At 47.0% G+C, this 20,714-nt stretch overlaps 1 protein-coding gene across 3 annotated transcripts in view; it reads left to right on the top strand.

The window, feature by feature from the left end:
- Positions 1-840: 840 nt before the first annotated feature.
- The window catches only part of adcy1b (adenylate cyclase 1b), a 68,628-nt gene continuing 48,754 nt past the window's right edge, over positions 841-20,714 (top strand). For 2 of the 3 annotated variants that reach the window (XM_076972999.1, XM_076973001.1), the window contains exons 1-3: positions 841-1,948; positions 5,045-5,194; positions 5,957-6,075. In XM_076972999.1, the coding sequence (XP_076829114.1) occupies positions 1,340-1,948; positions 5,045-5,194; positions 5,957-6,075 (878 nt within the window). In that variant the 5' untranslated portion in view covers positions 841-1,339. The remainder of the gene's footprint in view (positions 1,949-5,044; positions 5,195-5,956; positions 6,076-20,714) is intronic. The other variant, XM_076973000.1, reaches the window with a different exon arrangement.

Below are 20,714 nucleotides of genomic sequence, written 5' to 3'. Positions count from 1 at the left end.
CTAATCTAACACTATTCCCTAATCTAACACAATTTACTAATCTAACACCATTCTCTAATCTAACACCATTCCCTAATCTAACCCAATTTCCTAATCTAACACCATTCCTTAGTCTAACACCATTCCTTAGTCTAACACCATTTCTTAGTCTAACACCATTCCTTAGTCTAACACCATTTCTTATTCTAACACTACCTCTGTATTTCACAATGTTACCCATGCTGAGATTAATATGTTGTTTTAGGGGGACATAGTTGACATTTGATGTCTAGAACACATAACATATCTGAAGCTGATGCAAGCTGTCTTAATCTCTTAGGATATGAGATATCATGTATATTTCTGCCATATTCATTTCCTTTGGAATACAACTCTGAAACCTATTCAGGTTTTTAATAAATTAAATTTAAGTTAAATGAATAATCTCCATAAAATTGGAATACTTTTTTGAGGTAATGTGGTGACAGGTCGATCACTGTCAGGAAATCATTAATCCTTATAAACTGCCTTCTGTATGTGTATGTTGAATATATAATAATTGGGTTCTTAGTCTGGAAGAGAGGAAGAGGAAGAGGAAAAAGATAAATCAGACAATAACATTACATTATTAAAAGTGATTGAACGAGTTATTTCCCCTTACTAAAAGCAAAATTCCAAAATCACAACTCAAATTCTAAATACGTGGCTCGCAGGAACGCCGTTTGAAACCAGACTGGTTGACTAAAGTGCTTATTCCAAACACGAATCAGTTAATATTGCCTGGACAGTGATATTATTTTGTCTGAAGAACAAAATCGCAATTTTGAGGACGTGTGCGCGTATGTGTCTGCACGCGTCCACGTGTGTGTGTGTGTGTGTGTGTGTGTGTGTGTGTGTGCGTGCGCGTGGTTGTGGGTGTATGTGTGTATTTCATTGCTTGCCTTGTCAATCTGATGATTTACCGACACGCGCTTTTATCCCTAGCACATATTGCGCAGGCGTGATCCAATCTGAGCCGTGTGAATTGCTGTTAGATACAGAACTCGCTCGACGTGAGCTTCCGTTCGCTTTCTTTATTTTTCAAATGAAAGCAGGAAGAAAACTACTCACTGTGGACTTTTTTTAAAGACTCTTCTATCAGAGAGGCCGGGATATGCATGTCTCTGTTGTCAGTGTACCAAACGGCGAAAACAGGGGTTCAACCTGTAGATAGCGAGCGGCGCGCTCCGCAGATTGTGCGTGCATCTTCGCTCAGCTCCCCGAGACCGATCTGGGACACTCGCTCGTTAACCTGTCGGGCGTTTGACACCGCTCTCGCTCTCTCGGAGACAGTAGTAGTTACCAACCCGACGCTCGGCTTATGAATGGCACTGGCATGGAGGAAATTCCGTTTCAGAAAGTCAAGACCCGGCGAAAGAGAAGCCACTGCCCGCCCGGGGTGCCTGTGACCGCCATCGCGTGCGAAGATGAATTCGACTGCAAGGAGCTGGAATCGCTCTTTCAGAACTACAATCTGAAGTTGGAGCAGACGTCAACGCTCAAAGCGCTGGCGGTGCTCATCACGCTGTCGTCCACGCTGGCCGTGGTGGAGATACTCTCGGCGCCCAGCATCACTATCACCAAAGGGTCCCATCCGGTCCACTGTATCATCTTCGTCTCGCTCTTCATCGTCACCAACGTCAAGTACTTGCAGGTGACCCAGCTACAGCAGATCGTCAACCTGACCCTCCTCTTCGGGTTCACCTTCTGCTTCCTCTGCTGCCCGTTCCCGCATGTCACGCTGGGCTCGGGGACGCCGCCGGTGCCCGAGCAGGGCATGTGGCAGCTCATGCTCGTGATGTTCGTCGCCTACTCGCTCCTGCCCGTGCGAACTCTTCTGGCGTTGATCTTCGGGATTATGGTGGCCGTCTCCCACGTTATTGTCACGGCCACGTCGGTTACGGTGAAAACACAGAAATTGTGGAGAACGGTACGTGTCCGTGAATCCTTTCTGCGTCCGGAAGGTAGCATAATTATTTAGTTGAGGAAAGACTCTATCGTCGCATGCTGTAAATTGTGCGGTTAAATTTCTCTAGACTGTACAAATGTGCATGTATATGTGAATTTGTAGGTCACTGTTTGCGATTGCACGTTAAAGTGTTGAGTCCTGACGAGCGGGCAGGAGTCGTTAGCCTTATTTCAGAACTAGCGGAGTGGACAGCGCCACTGTCTCGCGTCCGGGTCACGTTATCCTCCCAAAACAAGCGATTAATAAGTTCCCATATACTGTTGTACCAACGCTGTGCTGGGTTATAAAGTAGTGTAAAGTATATGGACATATTGTTGACATAGCTCTAAAAAAGCAGGGAAATTTGAAACTTACGGTGACTTTTTTTTATTTGAAGACTTTTATTGTCTTTACAGGCACGCTCGTCTTTTTGCGTAAGACCTTATATAAGCCATTATATATTATTACTGTAGATATAGTTAAAATCGGATTTCTAACCTGAACTGAACAATAACGAGCATGAAGTCTATCTTAATAAACGGTGTCACATTCCTGAACTTTACACGAGCGATATCGACAACAACCCAACCCGAACCCCACCGAGAGGGTGGCGCGGTCATGTGGCGAGCAGTCCGCCATTGTGGGGCGCGTGGCCTCTTGGCCAGTCACGTTGACCTGTTTAACTGGGTCGTCTTATGAAGCTAGACGGATTTTCTTTGCTAAGTCCACATGGGTTTACTTGAATGATATATTAGTGTACATTATACTGCACGTAAACGCAGTGGAGACGCAGTGCAGTATTTCATTAGTTTATGTGCTTGGTTTTCTTGACATGTTTCTGTTCTTTCTGATATACATTAAATGCTTAATCCTAGAAAAGGGGGTTTTCAGTGACTTGGCTTCTTAAAATGATTTTTAAACACCACTGAATCATACAACGCATATTTCAACTGAATCTTACACATGCGATGAAAAGATAAAGCTGTTAACATTCACACAGCATAACCTTCCGGTCTGGTCCCTCAGAGAAATGGAGCGAATACTGTTCTCCATTTCACTTTTCAAGACCATCCTGACAGTCACAGCTGAGGAGAGAGGACTGGGGTTGGCCGAAACAGTGAGCTGTGTAGTCCTTGAAGGAGAACCAACAAATGGTTCTCAGCCGTACCTGTTAAGTAGGTCACGTTCCAGGGTGTGCACTGTGAAACCTGTACAGACACACTTCTCAAAGTTATTTTAGCCCTGAGAAGCTCTGATAAACTGGCTGCTTCAGTTTTGAATACATCTTCAGGTTAACTATATAAAAGTGTGAGTGAGTGTGCGTGTGTGTGTGTGTGCGTGTTTGTGTGTGTGCGTGTGTGTGTGTGTGTGGGTGTGTGTGTGTTGGCATTGGGACTGCTAGAGAATTGGCCTTGTTCAAGTTAGAAGTGTGAAGAAATGTGGCCTTCACCCTGGTCTAGATAAACAGAGATATCCCATCACTGCCCATTTCCTCTGTATCTATGTGTACTTGTGAGGTCGGTCCCTTTAAGAATCGACTCCTATGAAACACAAAATAAAAGGGATGTTATGTGTGAACGTCTCTCCCACCCATCTGGCAAGTTTCTAATTGGGAAGCGTCACGCTGGAGAAGGACTAGTGTGTTTGAGCCTCCGTTTGCCTCTTTCACTGTTACATAAGAAATTACTCATTAGTGCGCGTTCCACAACTAACACGTACAGACAACTCAAATGAGCCACAGAAATCGTTTGCCATAAACCGTTCGAGTGAACTTGATTGCGTTATATGGTGAGCCACTGTCTGAATATGGAGGATGCTTCCAAATGTTTATTAAAATTGATCGTTCATTCATTTATCTTCTAAACCACTCCAGCTCAGATTGGCAGAGCCCCACAGCCTGTCCCAGCAGGGGGGGGGGGTGTGGATGTGCAGGGCCATGTGGTCAGATGTCTGAGGGCGGTACCTGAACCACTGATGTGGGTGTTGGGGTCCCAGCACCATGCTGACTGACCTGACCTAACAGACATGCTTACAAAATCATGTTCAACCAGAAATATTAGAGTGAGCTTTTCTCTGTGTTTTAGTAAAACATGTTTCTTGCACCTACAACATTCACACATTTCTGCCCCACAATCATGCATCTATTTCTCACACACTTTATGCACAGTGCATGTACAGTTACAGTGCATCAGTACAACTGTACATCTCAAATTTCCTGCTGCATATATTGAGGCAGAGGAAAAAGGGCAAAAAGACAAACACACACACGCCACCCGCAACATTATTCATCATTGATTTACAACACACCAAAACAGTGAACGCTCACTTCTGGCAGAAGGCCTGTGGCCTGAATAGGCTTTGCTAATTGATGGATTGATTAACCAGGGAGCCCAGAGAATAAACAAGCACATTGTGTCCTTGCAGTGCAGGAGTCTCTCTTCACTGGCACTCCTCACCAGCTCCAAACATCCTTCCGTCTGGTAGTATGACGGCCAGGAACGTGCAGGCTGTTGCTTAAATAAGTGGCAGAAATATTTGCTTTTCTAAGTAAACAAATAAATTAAGCTGAAACTAGTGTATAGTGACTCTCTCTACCACCATCACTTCTCCGTGTGAATGAATCTGAGTCTGGTGGAGTGAAGGTCTCTCCAGGTGAATCACTAAAGTGGAAAAGAACAGAAGCTCTGAATGTCCAGGCTGCCGCTGGCATTGCAGAAACGAATGAGTCAAAAGCTCCAGACTACAGTTCTGTGATGGTCTGCTCATTACACACGTTTTCTGGGTCTGGGAGTTTTTGGAAAGACTTAACTAACTGTTCTCTTGCTGAAAGCTCACCTCAAAAAAAAAAAACCTTCTGGAGACCTTGACCCATATTTATCAAATGCCTATGGGATCAGGTCCTGCTTTGATATCTCCTAATGAATGCAGTTGGACTGTAAGGGAGTTAATATTTGACCTGAAATCTGTACTACTGCTCTGAGATGCTTGATTAATATAGACCCCCTGTCTTTATGACCCAAAAGCATAATGAACTTGACCTTATGCAGGTGTCGTTTTCTGTGTGTGTGTGTCTGACAGTTGGTGGCCAACATTGTCCTCTTCACCAGTGTGAATCTCTCCGGCCTCTTCGTGCGGATCCTTACTGAGCGTGTGCAGAGGAAGGCCTTCCTGCAGGCGCGGAACTGCATCGAAGAGAGACTGCGCATGGAGGATGAGAATGAGAAACAGGTAACCGTGCTGATCTTAGATCAGCTTTCTCTTTCATTCAGACAAAGTCAAAAGCAAAGAGTTTCACCAATGTGGAACCTGCTTGAGTGCAGGCTTCATCTCACGCTCTCTCCCACAATGTCTCACGAGGTTGGGCTCTGCACAGGTTTCTTGTGAGGTTGTGCTCTGCACAGATTTCTCATGAGGTTGTGTGCACAGGTACCTCACGAGGTTGTGCTCTGCACAGGTTCCTCACGAGGTTGTGCTCTGCACAGGTTCCTCACGAGGTTGTGCTCTGCACAGATATGTCATGAGGTTGTGTGCACAGGTTCCTCACGAGGTTGTGCTCTGCACAGGTTCCTCACGAGGTTGTGCTCTGCACAGGTTCCTCACGAGGTTGTGCTCTGCACAGATATGTCATGAGGTTGTGTGCACAGGTTCCTCACGAGGTTGTGCTCTGCACAGGTTCCTCACGAGGTTGTGCTCTGCACAGGTTCCTCATGAGGTTCCTCCTGCTGCCACTGGTAATGTGTTCCATGTTTCTGTGTTCCTCTTACCCATAATTTCATCCATGCTTTAATTTGAATTTCACTTCTCTCTCTCAAACATATCAGTGTCTAAATAAAGGAATAAATAAAATACATCACCATCTCTCTCTCTCTCTCCGTCACACACACACACACACACACACACACACACACACACACACACACACACACACACACACACACACACACACACACACACACACACACACACACACACACACACACACACCTGTAGGAGCGGTTGCTGATGAGCCTGTTGCCTAGAAACGTGGCTATGGAGATGAAGGAAGACTTCCTGAAACCTCCCGAACGCATATTCCACAAGATTTACATCCAGCGCCATGACAACGTCAGGTAAGGTACACTAGTCCTTCTGTAACCATGACAACGTCAGGTAAGGTACACTAGTCCTTCTGTAACCATGTTGCATCATGACGTCACTCGCTGATGGTAGAGAGAGTCATTACAGAAGCTTCTTCACGCTCGGATCACACACTCCACCGTACGCTGTAACAAGAGCTTCTCGGAGTGTTACCTGCTCTGGTTCCTGACTTCCTCTCTGCATCTCACACACAACTGTTCAACAGATTCGCCTTTGGCTCAAACTGAAATGTGGTCCTGATTTTACTGCAGTTTAGGAATATTATGCATGTTCCCTTTGTCTACTCACAGCTCTGATGTATCACAATACATCCTTGTTGGGGACCCGCTGTGTATTATATACACCCACATATTATGTTTAGCATCGCCAAAGCAGGGGTGTTTGAAACAGGACCATGGTACTCTTGTGCTGTGTATTGCAGTACTGAGCTAATTTATGGAATTTCCTGTGGATAAAGTCCAAAAAATGGGGGCTTTCTTGCACATTTAGGTTTGAGTTGTGTAGACAGTTAGAACAGAGCTTAAATGGCTGCAAAAAAAAGAGAAGAGAAATCAATGTTTGATTAGTGTCAACTGGAGATATTTGGAAGAGTTCTTGTGTGAGGTGTCAGTGTTTGCACATGTGTTCGTGCTGGGCTGTGCAGTATCTGGGGGAGGTTTCATAGCGCTGAGAAACCGTCCGTGTGCTGCGATTCATCACAGCTGCATTTGAAACTAGCGTGAGTGTGTTTTCACCTATCAGGCACACAGGAGCAGTGGTTTTATTGAGGTGAACAGAGAGTCAGTGTTCCTGGAGGTGCAGGGGCGGTCATGGTGTAGAATTTCATGGTGGGATGTTTAAGGCCAGCAAAGCACCATGTCCACCATAACAACCACCCCGGCGTTTCTGCCCCGTTGTTTTACCCCTGTGTTTCTATCACAGTGTCTCAGTGCTCAGGACCCCACACAAGGCACAGGTGCGTGTTCTTCGCTAATTACCAGCCCCTCCAGGAGCTGAATCTAGTGTCCCACTGTAGGAACATCAGGGGGCAGCCAGATACAGGAGGCGGAAAACCTTTTTGGATGGTGAATCTGTCAAAGCTGGTAAAATACATCTTAGACACTAGAAATGGCAGAGCGGTGAGTCAGATGTGGGCTTTCTGTTCTGATCGGTTTGTGGCTCTCGGCGCCTGTGGGAATCGGACTGCGGTTCCCAAGTACCTGGTCTTCACGTCCCAGGTGAAACAGCCACACGGCGGGTGTAGAGGAGGCCTGAGAACCGCAGGAAGGACACGGCGTGGTGGCCGCCTCGTTATCAGGGCTCGTCCTGAGAAATAGGCCATGGGTTTATGCTTTGCTAACGTGGTGTGTGTGTGTGTGTGTGTGTGTGTGTGTGTGTGTGTGTGTTTGAAATTGAAACTGATGATTTTGTAAGAAATAGCTTAACTGAGTGAAAAGCTGAAACTGCGTAAATATAAACCAATAACAGTTGTGAACAAATGTGTTTGTGTATTTCACACACTCGTGTTCAGTGGTGCTATGCCAGTCGTCTCATTTTGACCTCTTCTCATTCTCTTTCCTCCCTTTTTTCATCATTTTCTCGTTCCCCATTTCTGCGTGCACACAAACACTCTAATCTCTGGTTCAGCGGCAGTACTTCAGAGGTAATGACACAAATCGCCTAACTTTACTTTCCTGAACTAGACTGTCAAAACAACTTTCCACTTCCTATATCTCTGGACACATTACACTGAGGGTGTGCTGTGAGCCACCAGTACCAAAGAACCCATTACTAGCTGATAAATGCACTCTGGGGTAACAGAACCCCAATTTGTCAGTGAACTGAGGTGTTGAGAACACACTTCTGCTGTCTCTTCCTCCACCGCTGAGTATTTGAGCATCCAGAATGGTTAAATGGTGGTATTTACGCCCTGCGGCTATTGCTAGCTGGATGAATTGATTGTGTAGTGGTGCTCATGGCAGACTGAAATGGAAGACTTGGTGGGATCTTTTCATTAGAAGAGCAGTTAGAAACGACCTGTTTCTGTGGTTCTGTTTAAAGATTTAGTAGGTGTCCTGTGTAATTTGTAGAGTATCATGGACCTAACACCTGATTAGCTACAGATTAACTACAAAGTTACAGCCCTGACACCTGATTAGCTACAGATTAACTACAAAGTTACAGCCCTAACACCTGATTAGCTACAGATTAACTACAAAGTTACAGCCCTTACACCTGATTAGCTACAGATTAACTACAAAGTTACAGCCCTTACACCTGATTAACTACAGATTAACTACAAAGTTACAGCCCTGACACCTGATTAGCTACAGATTAACTACAAAGTTACAGCCCTGACACCTGATTAACTACAGATTAACTACAAAGTTACAGCCCTGACACCTGATTAACTACAGATTAACTACAAAGTTACAGCCCTTACACCTGATTAACTACAGATTAACTACAAAGTTACAGCCCTGACACCTGATTAGCTACAGATTAACTACAAAGTTACAGCCCTGACACCTGATTAACTACAGATTAACTACAAAGTTACAGCCCTGACACCGGACTTACTACAGTGTAAAATGGGATCAGACAGGCTAGAGATAAACCGACCAATCTCCTTACACAGATTTTCTGTGATATCAGTGATAGTAGCACAAAAAAAATCATACATTTGGAAATGGAAATTGTGAGATTATTTCAGAAGACCCGTTATTTTTGTTGCATTTGTTGGTCTTTTCTCTGCATACTTCCAGTGTTGTATGTTGAGGTCTCATCCTCTTGTATATAAGTTGTGTGAGATCCAGTGTTAGCTGTCCACCAGTACCAGTCACTCCAGTCAGTGTTTTGATGTGTACATTCCTGCCCATAACATCAGGTAGCCTGTTCTTGAGTCAGAACCTGCACACACCTGCACACACCTGCACACACTCCTGTGGCAGAAACACTCCATCTCACCCAGTCCACACGGGCAGACCTGCGATCACACCTCAGCAGGAGGCTCCTCCCTTCTGCAGATCCTGTGTTTCCAAAACCTTCTCCAAGTGACTCTGTTTGTTTGGCTTAACGGGCCAATCTGACCGGACCAAGTCAGACTCGGCACCGCGGTTCTGGTGCTGACAGCTCGGCTCAGGAGCCAACAGTGAGCCGTGGATGAGTTAGCGCCACTGCGTCTCCTGTTTCTCACACGCTCTTGTGCAGTGGGAAAATTGTTTGTCTAAACTTCATACATGCATCTTTCATATGCGGTTAATGAAGAGAGATAATAGTGACTTTGTTCATAGAGTCATTTTCAGTGTTTGGGATGGCAGATGCTGAAGGAAGATTTCTAGCTGGCTGAACCTTTCCTGTTTCGAGCACATGAAGTTCGTCTCATTATAGTCTCATTTTAGTCTTACTTCCATCTTAGCAAGCAGACCTGTACGTCTTTCCCATTTTAGCCTCAGTTCTTTGCATTCTTTGTATTGCTAGCTACTGTCAAAACGCTAACACAGATTACTGACATTAAATGTATTTGGCATCATTAAAACGCAATTGTGATGACTTTACAGTTATATCTGTGTAACGTTAGCTTTGATCCCATCTGAGTCTCCTGTGGTGGCTTCATGACAGCTTCATCCTCACATGGCGGAGTATCTGCTCACACTGCTGCTCCCTTCAGCCCTCCAGGCTCCTCTGCGCTTTTCTCCTTATCTCCTCTTCTCTCTGAAGCAGGATCTCAGCAGTCTTAGCGTCCTGGCTTACTTCACAGCTGTGCTACAGAAACACCAGGAACCTATAAGGAGGGGAGTCACTGCAGTGCAAACAAATTCTCTTGTGTGAGAATCTAGACCTGGTGCCTGGAATGTTTCAGGTCTCCCAATCTGCCCCACCAGTCTGTCCCACTAGTCTGCCCCACCAGTCTGCCCCACCAGTCTGTCCCACCAGTCTGCCCCACCAGTCTGCCCCACCAGTCTGTCCCACCAGTCTGCCCCACCAGTCTGCCTCACCAGTCTGTCCCACCAGTCTGCCCCACCAGTCTGTCCCACCAGTCTGCCCCACCAATCTGCCCCACCAGTCTGTCCCACCAGTCTGTCCCACCAATCTGCCCCACCAATCTGCCCCACCAATCTGCCCCACCAGTCTGCCCCACCAATCTGCCCCACCAGTCTGTCCCACCAGTCTGCCTCACCAGTCTGTCCCACCAGTCTGCCCCACCAATCTGCCCCACCAGTCTGTCCCACCAGTCTGTCCCACCAATCTGCCCCACCAGTCTGCCCCACCAGTCTGCCCCACCAGTCTGCCCCACCAATCTGCCCCACCAGTCTGTCCCACCAGTCTGCCTCACCAGTCTGCCCCACCAATCTGCCTCACCAGTCTGCCCCACCAATCTGCCCCACCAGTCTGTCCCACCAATCTGCCCTACCAGTCTGCCCCACCAATCTGCCTCACCAGTCTGCCCCACCAGTCTGCCCCACCAATCTGCCCCACCAGTCTGCCCCACCAATCTGCCCCACCAATCTGCCCCACCAATCTGCCCCACCAGTCTGCCCCACCAATCTGCCCCACCAGTCTGCCCCACCAATCTGCCCCACCAATCTACCCCACCAGTCTGTCCCACCAATCTGCCCCACCAGTCTGCCCCACCAATCTGCCCCACCAGTCTGCCCCACCAACCTGCCCCACCAACCTGCCCCACCAGTCTGCCCCACCAATCTGTCCCACCAATCTGCCCCACCAGTCTGCCCCACCAATCTGTCCCACCAATCTGCCCCACCAGTCTGCCCCACCAGTCTGTCCCACCAGTCTGCCCTACCAATCTGTCCCACCAATCTGCCCCACCAGTCTGCCCCACCAATCTGCCCCACCAGTCTGCCCCACCAGTCTGCCCCACCAGTCTGCCCCACCAATCTGCCCCACCAATCTGCCCCACCAGTCTGCCCCACCAGTCTGCCCCACCAATCTGCCCCACCAGTCTGCCCCACCAATCTGCCCCACCAGTCTGCCCCACCAGTCTGCCCCACCAATCTGCCCCACCAATCTGCCCCACCAATCTGCCCCACCAGTCTGCCCCACCAATCTGCCCCACCAGTCTGCCCCACCAGTCTGCCCCACCAATCTGCCCCACCAGTCTGTCCCACCAATCTGCCCTACCAGTCTGCCCCACCAATCTGCCTCACCAGTCTGCCCCACCAGTCTGCCCCACCAATCTGCCCCACCAGTCTGCCCCACCAATCTGCCCCACCAATCTGCCCCACCAATCTGCCCCACCAGTCTGCCCCACCAATCTGCCCCACCAGTCTGCCCCACCAATCTGCCCCACCAATCTACCCCACCAGTCTGTCCCACCAATCTGCCCCACCAGTCTGCCCCACCAATCTGCCCCACCAGTCTGCCCCACCAACCTGCCCCACCAACCTGCCCCACCAGTCTGCCCCACCAATCTGTCCCACCAATCTGCCCCACCAGTCTGCCCCACCAATCTGTCCCACCAATCTGCCCCACCAGTCTGCCCCACCAATCTGTCCCACCAGTCTGCCCCACCAATCTGTCCCACCAATCTGCCCCACCAGTCTGCCCCACCAATCTGCCCCACCAGTCTGCCCCACCAGTCTGCCCCACCAGTCTGCCCCACCAATCTGCCCCACCAGTCTGCCCCACCAGTCTGCCCCACCAATCTGCCCCACCAGTCTGCCCCACCAATCTGCCCCACCAGTCTGCCCCACCAGTCTGCCCCACCAATCTGCCCCACCAATCTGCCCCACCAATCTGCCCCACCAGTCTGCCCCACCAATCTGCCCCACCAGTCTGCCCCACCAGTCTGCCCCACCAGTCTGCCCCACCAGTCTGCCCCACCAATCTGCCCCACCAATCTGCCCCACCAGTCTGCCCCACCAGTCTGCCCCACCAGTCTGCCCCACCAACCTGCCCCACCAACCTGCCCCACCAGGCCTGATCCAGAAGTGGCTGTGTCAGCCCGGTTGCCTCCTGTCTCCTGGGTCCAGGGGCGTCTGTCTGCATGGATAAGTGTCTGTTATAATGAGGAATAATGAGGAGTCAGCCCTTCGGAAACTCTGATGCAATATACCATGGAACATAAATATATTAAAATACATTTCCATGGATTAAGAAAAAAAATACAATCGTAAATTTAAATTGTATGTTATGTTCCTAACTTCATTGGCAGAGCTTCATAAATCTGCCCGTGGCCTTAAATTGTACTGTACGTCTTTGCTTAGAATTTTTGTGGTTAAATGTAAGAGATTTTCATAAATGTGTAGCAGACATACCCTGAGGTCCACCAGTCAGCCCTGCTGCACGGCTCTGCTGTTTGCCTGGGTCTGGATCTTCAGGACCTCGTTTGCTAGACGCCTGCCAGGACTGTTGTGCTTGTGAGGCAGTGGCAGCTCAGACTCACACTTTCACAACCTCCTGAGAACATCGTAATTACTGCATCACTGTGCCATCGCTGCCTGCAAAGGTAAAATGGCTCATGAGCTGTTTATGCTCATATCATTCTATGCACATTTGTTTAGTACAGCAATAAAGCATGCTATTACCAAGATGAGCAAGTATTATGATTTGGGGGGTGATTATTAGACATATTATCCAGATGAGATTATGTGGTGATTTTAGACCCATTATCCAGATCAGATTAGATTAGGATGTGATTATTAAACCCATTATCCAGATCAGATCAGATTACGGGGTGATTATTAGACCCATGATCCAGATCAGATCAGTATTTGTGTACCTCTGTTGCAGAAATGGCAACAGCTTCATGAAAACAGTTACGGGGCTGTAGCCATGACTACAGGGCTGTAGCCATGGCTATGGGGCTGTTTTTTTTCTTTTTTTCATTAGTCCTATGTCTTTTTTAATTCAAATTCACATTATCAGACAACCTTTTAATACATAAAAACTTATAATACATAAAAGAAAACCATAGTGTCGTACAACCCCAACCAAATGTGATTACCAACTAAACTAGTCTGCCTTCCTTTCCAAAAAAGTGTTTCACTGTAGGTGGGGGTGTTTCACTGCACACGGGGTGTTTCACTGCTCACGGGGTGTTTCACTGCTCACGGGGTGTTTCACTGTAGGTGGGGTGTTTCACTGCACACGGGGTGTTTCACTGTAGGTGGGGGTGTTTCACTGCACATGGGGTGTTTCACTGCTCACAGCGTGTTTCACTGTAGGTGGGGTGTTTCACTGCACACGTGGTGTTTCACTGTAGGTGGGGGGTGTTTCACTGCACACGGGGTGTTTCACTGTAGGTGGGGTGTTTCACTGCACACGGGGTGTTTCACTGTAGGTGGGGGTGTTTCACTGCACACGGGGTGTTTCACTGTAGGTGGGGGTGTTTCACTGCACACGGGGTGTTTCACTGTAGGTGGGGTGTTTCACTGCACACGTGGTGTTTCACTGTAGGTGGGGGTGTTTCACTGCACACGGGGTGTTTCACTGCACACGGGGTGTTTCACTGTAGGTGGGGTGTTTCACTGCACACGGGGTGTTTCACTGTAGGTGGGGTGTTTCACTGCACACGGGGTGTTTCACTGTAGGTGGGGGTGTTTCACTGCACACGGGGTGTTTCACTGCTCACGGGGTGTTGCATTCGGTTCAGTTGCCCCTCAAATTCATTTCCCCTTTAAAGAAATCACTGAACAGTCGTGAGACTGAAAGGACATTGTTCACGAAAGGGTTCACGGCCCGTTTGTCAAGCCAGTTGGCACTGAAGAACACAAGAAGTGTCAGCCACGCTTTAAGATGCACGTGTACTACACGTTTTTCTGTTTGGATTAAAAATAATTTGCTTAATTTCATGAAATGTCAGTGGTGCTCTGTCTCCTATCTCAGCATAGTGTGATATAAATGACATATGAATTAAGTTGCTCTCACACTATAGTGCCTTTCTAAGAACCCAAGGACACTTTACAATCAGTGCACAGCTTTCACATCCAGTCAACACACCAGAGAGAAATGGCAGCCAATCACACGCGGCGTACTCTCCGGAAACCACACCTCCCTGGGGGACTGGATCAGGCACAGGAAGGAGAGGGAGGAGAACACCCAGGACAGAGCTCCATCCATCACTGGGCATGCAGACATACACACACACACACACACACACACACACACACACACACACACACACACACACACACACACACACACACACACACATGCATACACACGCGCACACGCGCACACGCGCACACACACACACACACACACACACACACACACACACACACACACACACACACACACACACACACACACACATTGGACCATAGCCAATTCTTATATATAAACACAGTATATATACTGCATATATATTCCTTCTTCTATTTATTTTTATTTTTTACTGACTGAGAGAAAGACTATTATTACTCATTATTTGATTATTATTATGGAATAAATGAATGGCTTGTATGTTTGTGTTGGGTTTTTAGCTGGCTGTACTGGTTAAATATGCCAGTTATGCAGCGTGGTGGTGATTTATGAAGTTTCAGTGGAAATGTACCAGTAGGGCTTTACAGTAAGACCTGATTTTATTCTTGTTAATATTTCATCTTCTTGTTCTGGTTTCAGTACATTTCATAAACATTTTATAAACATTTCATAAACATTTCATAGAACCTATCCGCTGGTCTTACTGCACTCTAGACATCGTATTGTTCAGTCAGTGTTAATCCAAGGATAATCATTATTATTATTCCAAGGGTCATTTGTTGGAATAACCATCTTAGTCTCTTAGTAGTGTTGTTAGCATGTTGGCTGAAATATCTTTGTCTTTTGTATTAGTGTGGAAATGTATTATAATGACATTGATTATGCATAATGAATGCATGAACAAATTAGCATTGAATATTGGATGTTCATTTTGCTTACAAACATGTTTTAACATGTCTGAACAGATTTCAAAGCCTAACCCACATTTTGAAAATCTTTATATATATTGCAAATGAAACATCAACTTTAAAGCCATGAATATTCTTTGCAAAATGAAATATTCACACTAAAATGAAACATTTTCCACACAAGGGGATAGAAAATGGCACTGACAAGAGCAGAGATAGAGCAACAATTAGAGTAGAAAGACGTGAAGTGAAGAGAGACGTGAAATGATCAGATTAGGAACAGATTAGGTGTAGTGCAGGTTGCATGCAAGAGAAAGTATATGTTTTGAAGTTGGACTTAAATGTATAAAGTGAGCCTGAGAGTCTGTTGTGGAGAGGGGAGGAGCAGTGTCCTACAACAGTCCTGATCACCGTAAAGGTGGAGGTTATGGAGGTTAGAGGATGAGCCAGCTAACAGGGTGGGCGTGGAGGTCCTGAGAACACAGTTGGGTGTAGAGGGGTGGAGAAGACCAGAGAGATAAGAAGGGGCAGGATTGAAATATTTAATGCAATGCAAATGAATGTGATGTTTCACCAGAATCCAGTGAAGATTCCCTAAGATGGGTCTGATGTGCTGATTAAACAAGTCAGCAAATTTAAACAGAGGCTCAAAATACTGACACTATTTTCTTTTCTAAAATGTGCGACATTAGAGGCGAGTCCTAACGCATCACGGCAGGACAACACCAGTTAACCCACCCGTGTAAGTCACGGCAGGGGCCATTTTCAACCAGTGTAGCCTGAGATATTTCTGTCTTTTGCAACATCGCCAGAAGCAAACGAAATCCAAACTTACATCACTGAGTCATGCCCATGTTCAATAACAGCGTATGCAGGTATAGAATTGGTGGATTTTGCTTTGAGGTTGAAGACCCACAAGGCTTTGCCAGACGCGAAGGGTGGTGAGATTCGGCAGATAACCCCTCACCCACAAATGCCAGGGTCTCATTACCGATCTCCCCTGCTGAACACTTCCAGACGCCATTATGGCCATCTGTCTCAGCATACAGCTCATGCCAATGGTCATTGAAAACTGGAAGAGACGGAGAAAAAAAAACGTATTTTACTAAAAATAAACCAGGACCAGAAAATAGGCTAAAAATGAAGCTGGAACATAAACAGGCTGTGAGTTGAAATGCCAGCAAGGCCAGGATGTGCTTAGTAAGGGTGCCGGCTGTCAGATGAATAATTTAATGTTTTTGGAACTTAATATTATACACACTTTTCATAAAGGATATTTGTTCACCTGATAACACAGACTATCCATCACTTCTAGAATATGAGTCTGACAAATAAGAAAGGAGAGAGAGAGAGTCATAGTGTTTATTTTTGTTTAAGGATGAGGTTAAAATAAGTGTAACAATTGGTGAACAGGTGTGTGTAAACATTGGTGAACAGGTGTGTGTGTTACCCAGATCCTCTTGTCAAGGGGATACTCATTTTGATAACAGTGTTAAACAAATATTTGAAGTCTGCACTTTCATAACCATAAGCTAGAGTGAAACTGAAGCGTTTTAGAGTGTCTTCAGTGTAAATGTAAGTGTCTTTGTCTGAAATAAGAAGTAAAGAATTGATCATTTCATGATGTGAAAACTAATGAAAGCAGATCTGACCAGCATGCAATACAAATATTTAAGTACGGATTTTTAAAGCAATAAAATGTTTTGGCTATAAATACATAGGAACTGGCATGTTCATACCAGCTTTTCCAACCGCTGTTTGTAGCAGTGTGTTAGTGTGTTGTGTTGTCAGGAAGTAGGGATGTGTATTCTTTTACTCTGTAGCAGTGTAAGGTTAGAGTTAGGGTTATAGCTTGTGTGCTGTGTGTGTGTGTGTGTGTGTGTGTGTGTGTGTGTGTGTGTGTGTGTGTGTGTGTGTGTGTGTGTGTGTGTGTGTGTGTGTGTGAGACAGAGTACACTGTCCCACTGCTCTGCAGATCACACTGATGCCCTCATAGACCTGTGGGTCAAATGCTAAAGCCCTATGAACTCAAGATAGACTGTACATTAAGACGTTTCTCATAGACCAACTTGTATGTATAAACAAACACACACCCTTTTATTAATATGACAAATATGACATAAGAATGCACGTTGGGGGGTGTGTCTACAATACATTCAAAACAAACTTGCCTCCAGGTCCCTAATCCCCAGTGTGTGTGTTTGTGTGTGCACTTCAGTGTGTGTGACCATCTGTGAACAGGGGAGTGTGTAAATCAGGTCATCTTGTCAAGGAGATGCTCATTGCATTCCCATCTCAAAGGTCCTCAGTGTTATCCTGTGATGTCAGCTACCTAGAAAGCTCACACACTCATACATATACAGGCTGAATTAACAACGATAAGGTCTTGACCGGACCTGAAGTCACTGGCTCGGTCCTGCAGTATCTGGACTGAAGGTGGTCTGGTGAACCCTGTTCTGGTGTTACAATGGGACATTATGAAGCCAGTGAAGCTCTCTCGCTAACACAGTATGTAATGGTGTACTACAGACTGGTGTAGAAGAACACAGATCAGTCTGGTCAGGATCCACAGGCATTGCTGGAGGCCCCGTTGCGTGATTGATGGGTACCTTTCACTTCCCTCACCGAGGTGATGTCAAGGACCATCGCCGCACGGTCAAAGCCAGCACTACCCCTGTGCGGCAGTCAACCAGCTTCCCATGACCTAATGTTGCAACCCAGTTCCATTCGATTTGGGTGGAGTTCTGACAGGTGCCACTCGGTGTCTATTACAGGCCTGGGAGCATGTTTGGGGTTGTGGTGTTCAGCGATGTGGTGTTCAGGGCCGTGGTGTTTGGGGTTAAGTTATTCATGGCCGTGGTACATGGAGCTGATGTGCTCATGGTGCTGGGAAGTGTTGATGGTGGTGATGTGTTGATGGTGGTGATGTGTTGATAGTGGTGGTGATGTGTTGATGGTGGTGGTGCTGTGTTGGTGGTGATGGTGATGTGTTGATAGTGGTGATGTGATGATGGTGGTGATGTGTTGATGATGGTGGTGATGTGTTGGTGGTGATGGTGATGTGTTGATAGTGGTGATGTGTTGATGGTGGTGATGTGTTGATGGTGGTGATGTATTGATGATGGTGGTGATGTGTTGATGATGGTGGTGATGTGTTGGTGGTGGTGGTGATGTGTTGATGGTGGTGGTGCTGTGTTGATGGTGGTGGTGATGTGTTGATGGTGTTGGAGATGTGTTGATGGTGATGTGTTGATGGTGGTGGTGATGTGTTGATGGTGGTGGTGATGTGTTGATGGTGGTGCTGATGTGTTGATGGTGGTGGTGCTGTGTTGATGGTGTTGGAGATGTGTTGATGGTGGTGGTGATGTGTTGATGGTGTTGGAGATGTGTTGATGGTGGTGGTGATGTGTTGATGGTGTTGATGTGTTGATGGTAGTGCTGATGTGTTGATGGTGGTGGTGCTGTGTTGATGGTGGTGGTGATGTGTTGATGGTGTTGGTGATGTGTTGATGGTGGTGCTGATGTGTTGATGGTGGTGGTGCTGTGTTGATGGTGGTGGTGATGTGTTGATGGTGGTGCTGATGTGTTGATGGTGGTGCTGATGTGTTGATGGTGGTGGTGCTGTGTTGATGGTGGTGGTGCTGAGTTGATGGTGGTGGTGATGTGTTGATGGTGGTGGTGATGTGTTGATGGTGGTGGTGCTGTGTTGATGGTGGTGGTGATGTGTTGATGGTGGTGGTGATGTGTTGATGGTGGTGCTGATGTGTTGATGGTGGTGGTGCTGAGTTGATGGTGGTGGTGATGTGTTGATGGTGTTGGTAATGTGTTGATGGTGGTGCTGATGTGTTGATGGTGGTGGTGCTGTGTTGATGGTGGTGATGTGTTGATGGTGGTGGTGATGTGTTGATGGTGTTGGTGATGTGTTGATGGAGATGTGTTGATGGTGGTGATGTGTTGATGGTGTTGGTGATGTGTTGATGGAGATGTGTTGATGGTGGTGATGTGTTGATGGTGGTGGTGATGTGTTGATGGTAATATGTTGATGGTGGTGATGTGTTGATGGTGGCGGTGCTGTGTTGATGGTGGTGGTGCCGTGTTGATGGTGGTGATGTGTTGATGTTGGTGGTGATGTGTTGATGATGGTGGTGATGTGTTGATGGTGGTGCTGTGTTGATGTTGGTGGTGATGTGTTGGTGGTGGTGATGTGTTGATGGTGGTGATGTGTTGATGGTGTTGGTAATATGTTGATGGTGGTGATGTGTTGATGGTGGTGGTGCTGTGTTGATGGTGGTGGTGCCGTGTTGATGGTGGTGATGTGATGTTGGTGGTGATGTGTTGATGGTGTTGGTGATGTGTTGATGGTGGTGCTGTGTTGATGGTGGTGGTGCCGTGTTGATGGTGGTGATGTGTTGATGATGGTGGTGATGTGTTGATGGTGGTGATGTGTTGATGGTGGTGGTGCTGTGTTGGTGGTGGTGATATGTTGATAGTGGTGATGTGATGATGGTGGTGATGTGTTGATGATGGTGGTGATGTATTGGTGGTGATGGTGATGTGTTGATAGTGGTGATGTGTTGATGGTGCTGATGTATTGATGGTGGTGGTGCTGTGTTGATGGTGGTGGTGATGTGTTGATGGTGGTGGTGATGTGTTGATGGTGTTGGTGATGTGTTGATGGTGTTGGTGATGTGTTGATGGTGGTGCTGATGTGTTGATGGTGGTGGTGCTGTGTTGATGGTGGTGGTGATGTGTTGATGGTGGTGCTGATGTGTTGATGGTGGTGGTGCTGTGTTGATGGTGGTGGTGCTGAGTTGATGGTGGTGGTGATGTGTTGATGGTGGTGGTGATGTGTTGATGGTGGTGGTGCTGTGTTGATGGTGGTGGTGATGTGTTGATGGTGGTGGTGATGTGTTGATGGTGGTGCTGATGTGTTGATGGTGGTGGTGCTGAGTTGATGGTGGTGGTGATGTGTTGATGGTGTTGGTAATGTGTTGATGGTGGTGCTGATGTGTTGATGGTGGTGGTGCTGTGTTGATGGTGGTGATGTGTTGATGGTGGTGGTGATGTGTTGATGGTGTTGGTGATGTGTTGATGGAGATGTGTTGATGGTGGTGATGTGTTGATGGTGTTGGTGATGTGTTGATGGAGATGTGTTGATGGTGGTGATGTGTTGATGGTGGTGGTGATGTGTTGATGGTAATATGTTGATGGTGGTGATGTGTTGATGGTGGCGGTGCTGTGTTGATGGTGGTGGTGCCGTGTTGATGGTGGTGATGTGTTGATGTTGGTGGTGATGTGTTGATGATGGTGGTGATGTGTTGATGGTGGTGCTGTGTTGATGTTGGTGGTGATGTGTTGGTGGTGGTGATGTGTTGATGGTGGTGATGTGTTGATGGTGTTGGTAATATGTTGATGGTGGTGATGTGTTGATGGTGGTGGTGCTGTGTTGATGGTGGTGGTGCCGTGTTGATGGTGGTGATGTGATGTTGGTGGTGATGTGTTGATGGTGTTGGTGATGTGTTGATGGTGGTGCTGTGTTGATGGTGGTGGTGCCGTGTTGATGGTGGTGATGTGTTGATGATGGTGGTGATGTGTTGATGGTGGTGATGTGTTGATGGTGGTGGTGCTGTGTTGGTGGTGGTGATATGTTGATAGTGGTGATGTGATGATGGTGGTGATGTGTTGATGATGGTGGTGATGTATTGGTGGTGATGGTGATGTGTTGATAGTGGTGATGTGTTGATGGTGCTGATGTATTGATGGTGGTGGTGCTGTGT

The sequence above is a fragment of the Brachyhypopomus gauderio genome, chromosome 14 (genome assembly GCF_052324685.1).
Source record: "Brachyhypopomus gauderio isolate BG-103 chromosome 14, BGAUD_0.2, whole genome shotgun sequence".
NCBI lineage: Eukaryota > Metazoa > Chordata > Actinopteri > Gymnotiformes > Hypopomidae > Brachyhypopomus > Brachyhypopomus gauderio.
The sequence above is the reverse complement of the archived record's forward strand: the minus strand, read 5'-3'. Positions and strand labels throughout refer to the sequence as shown.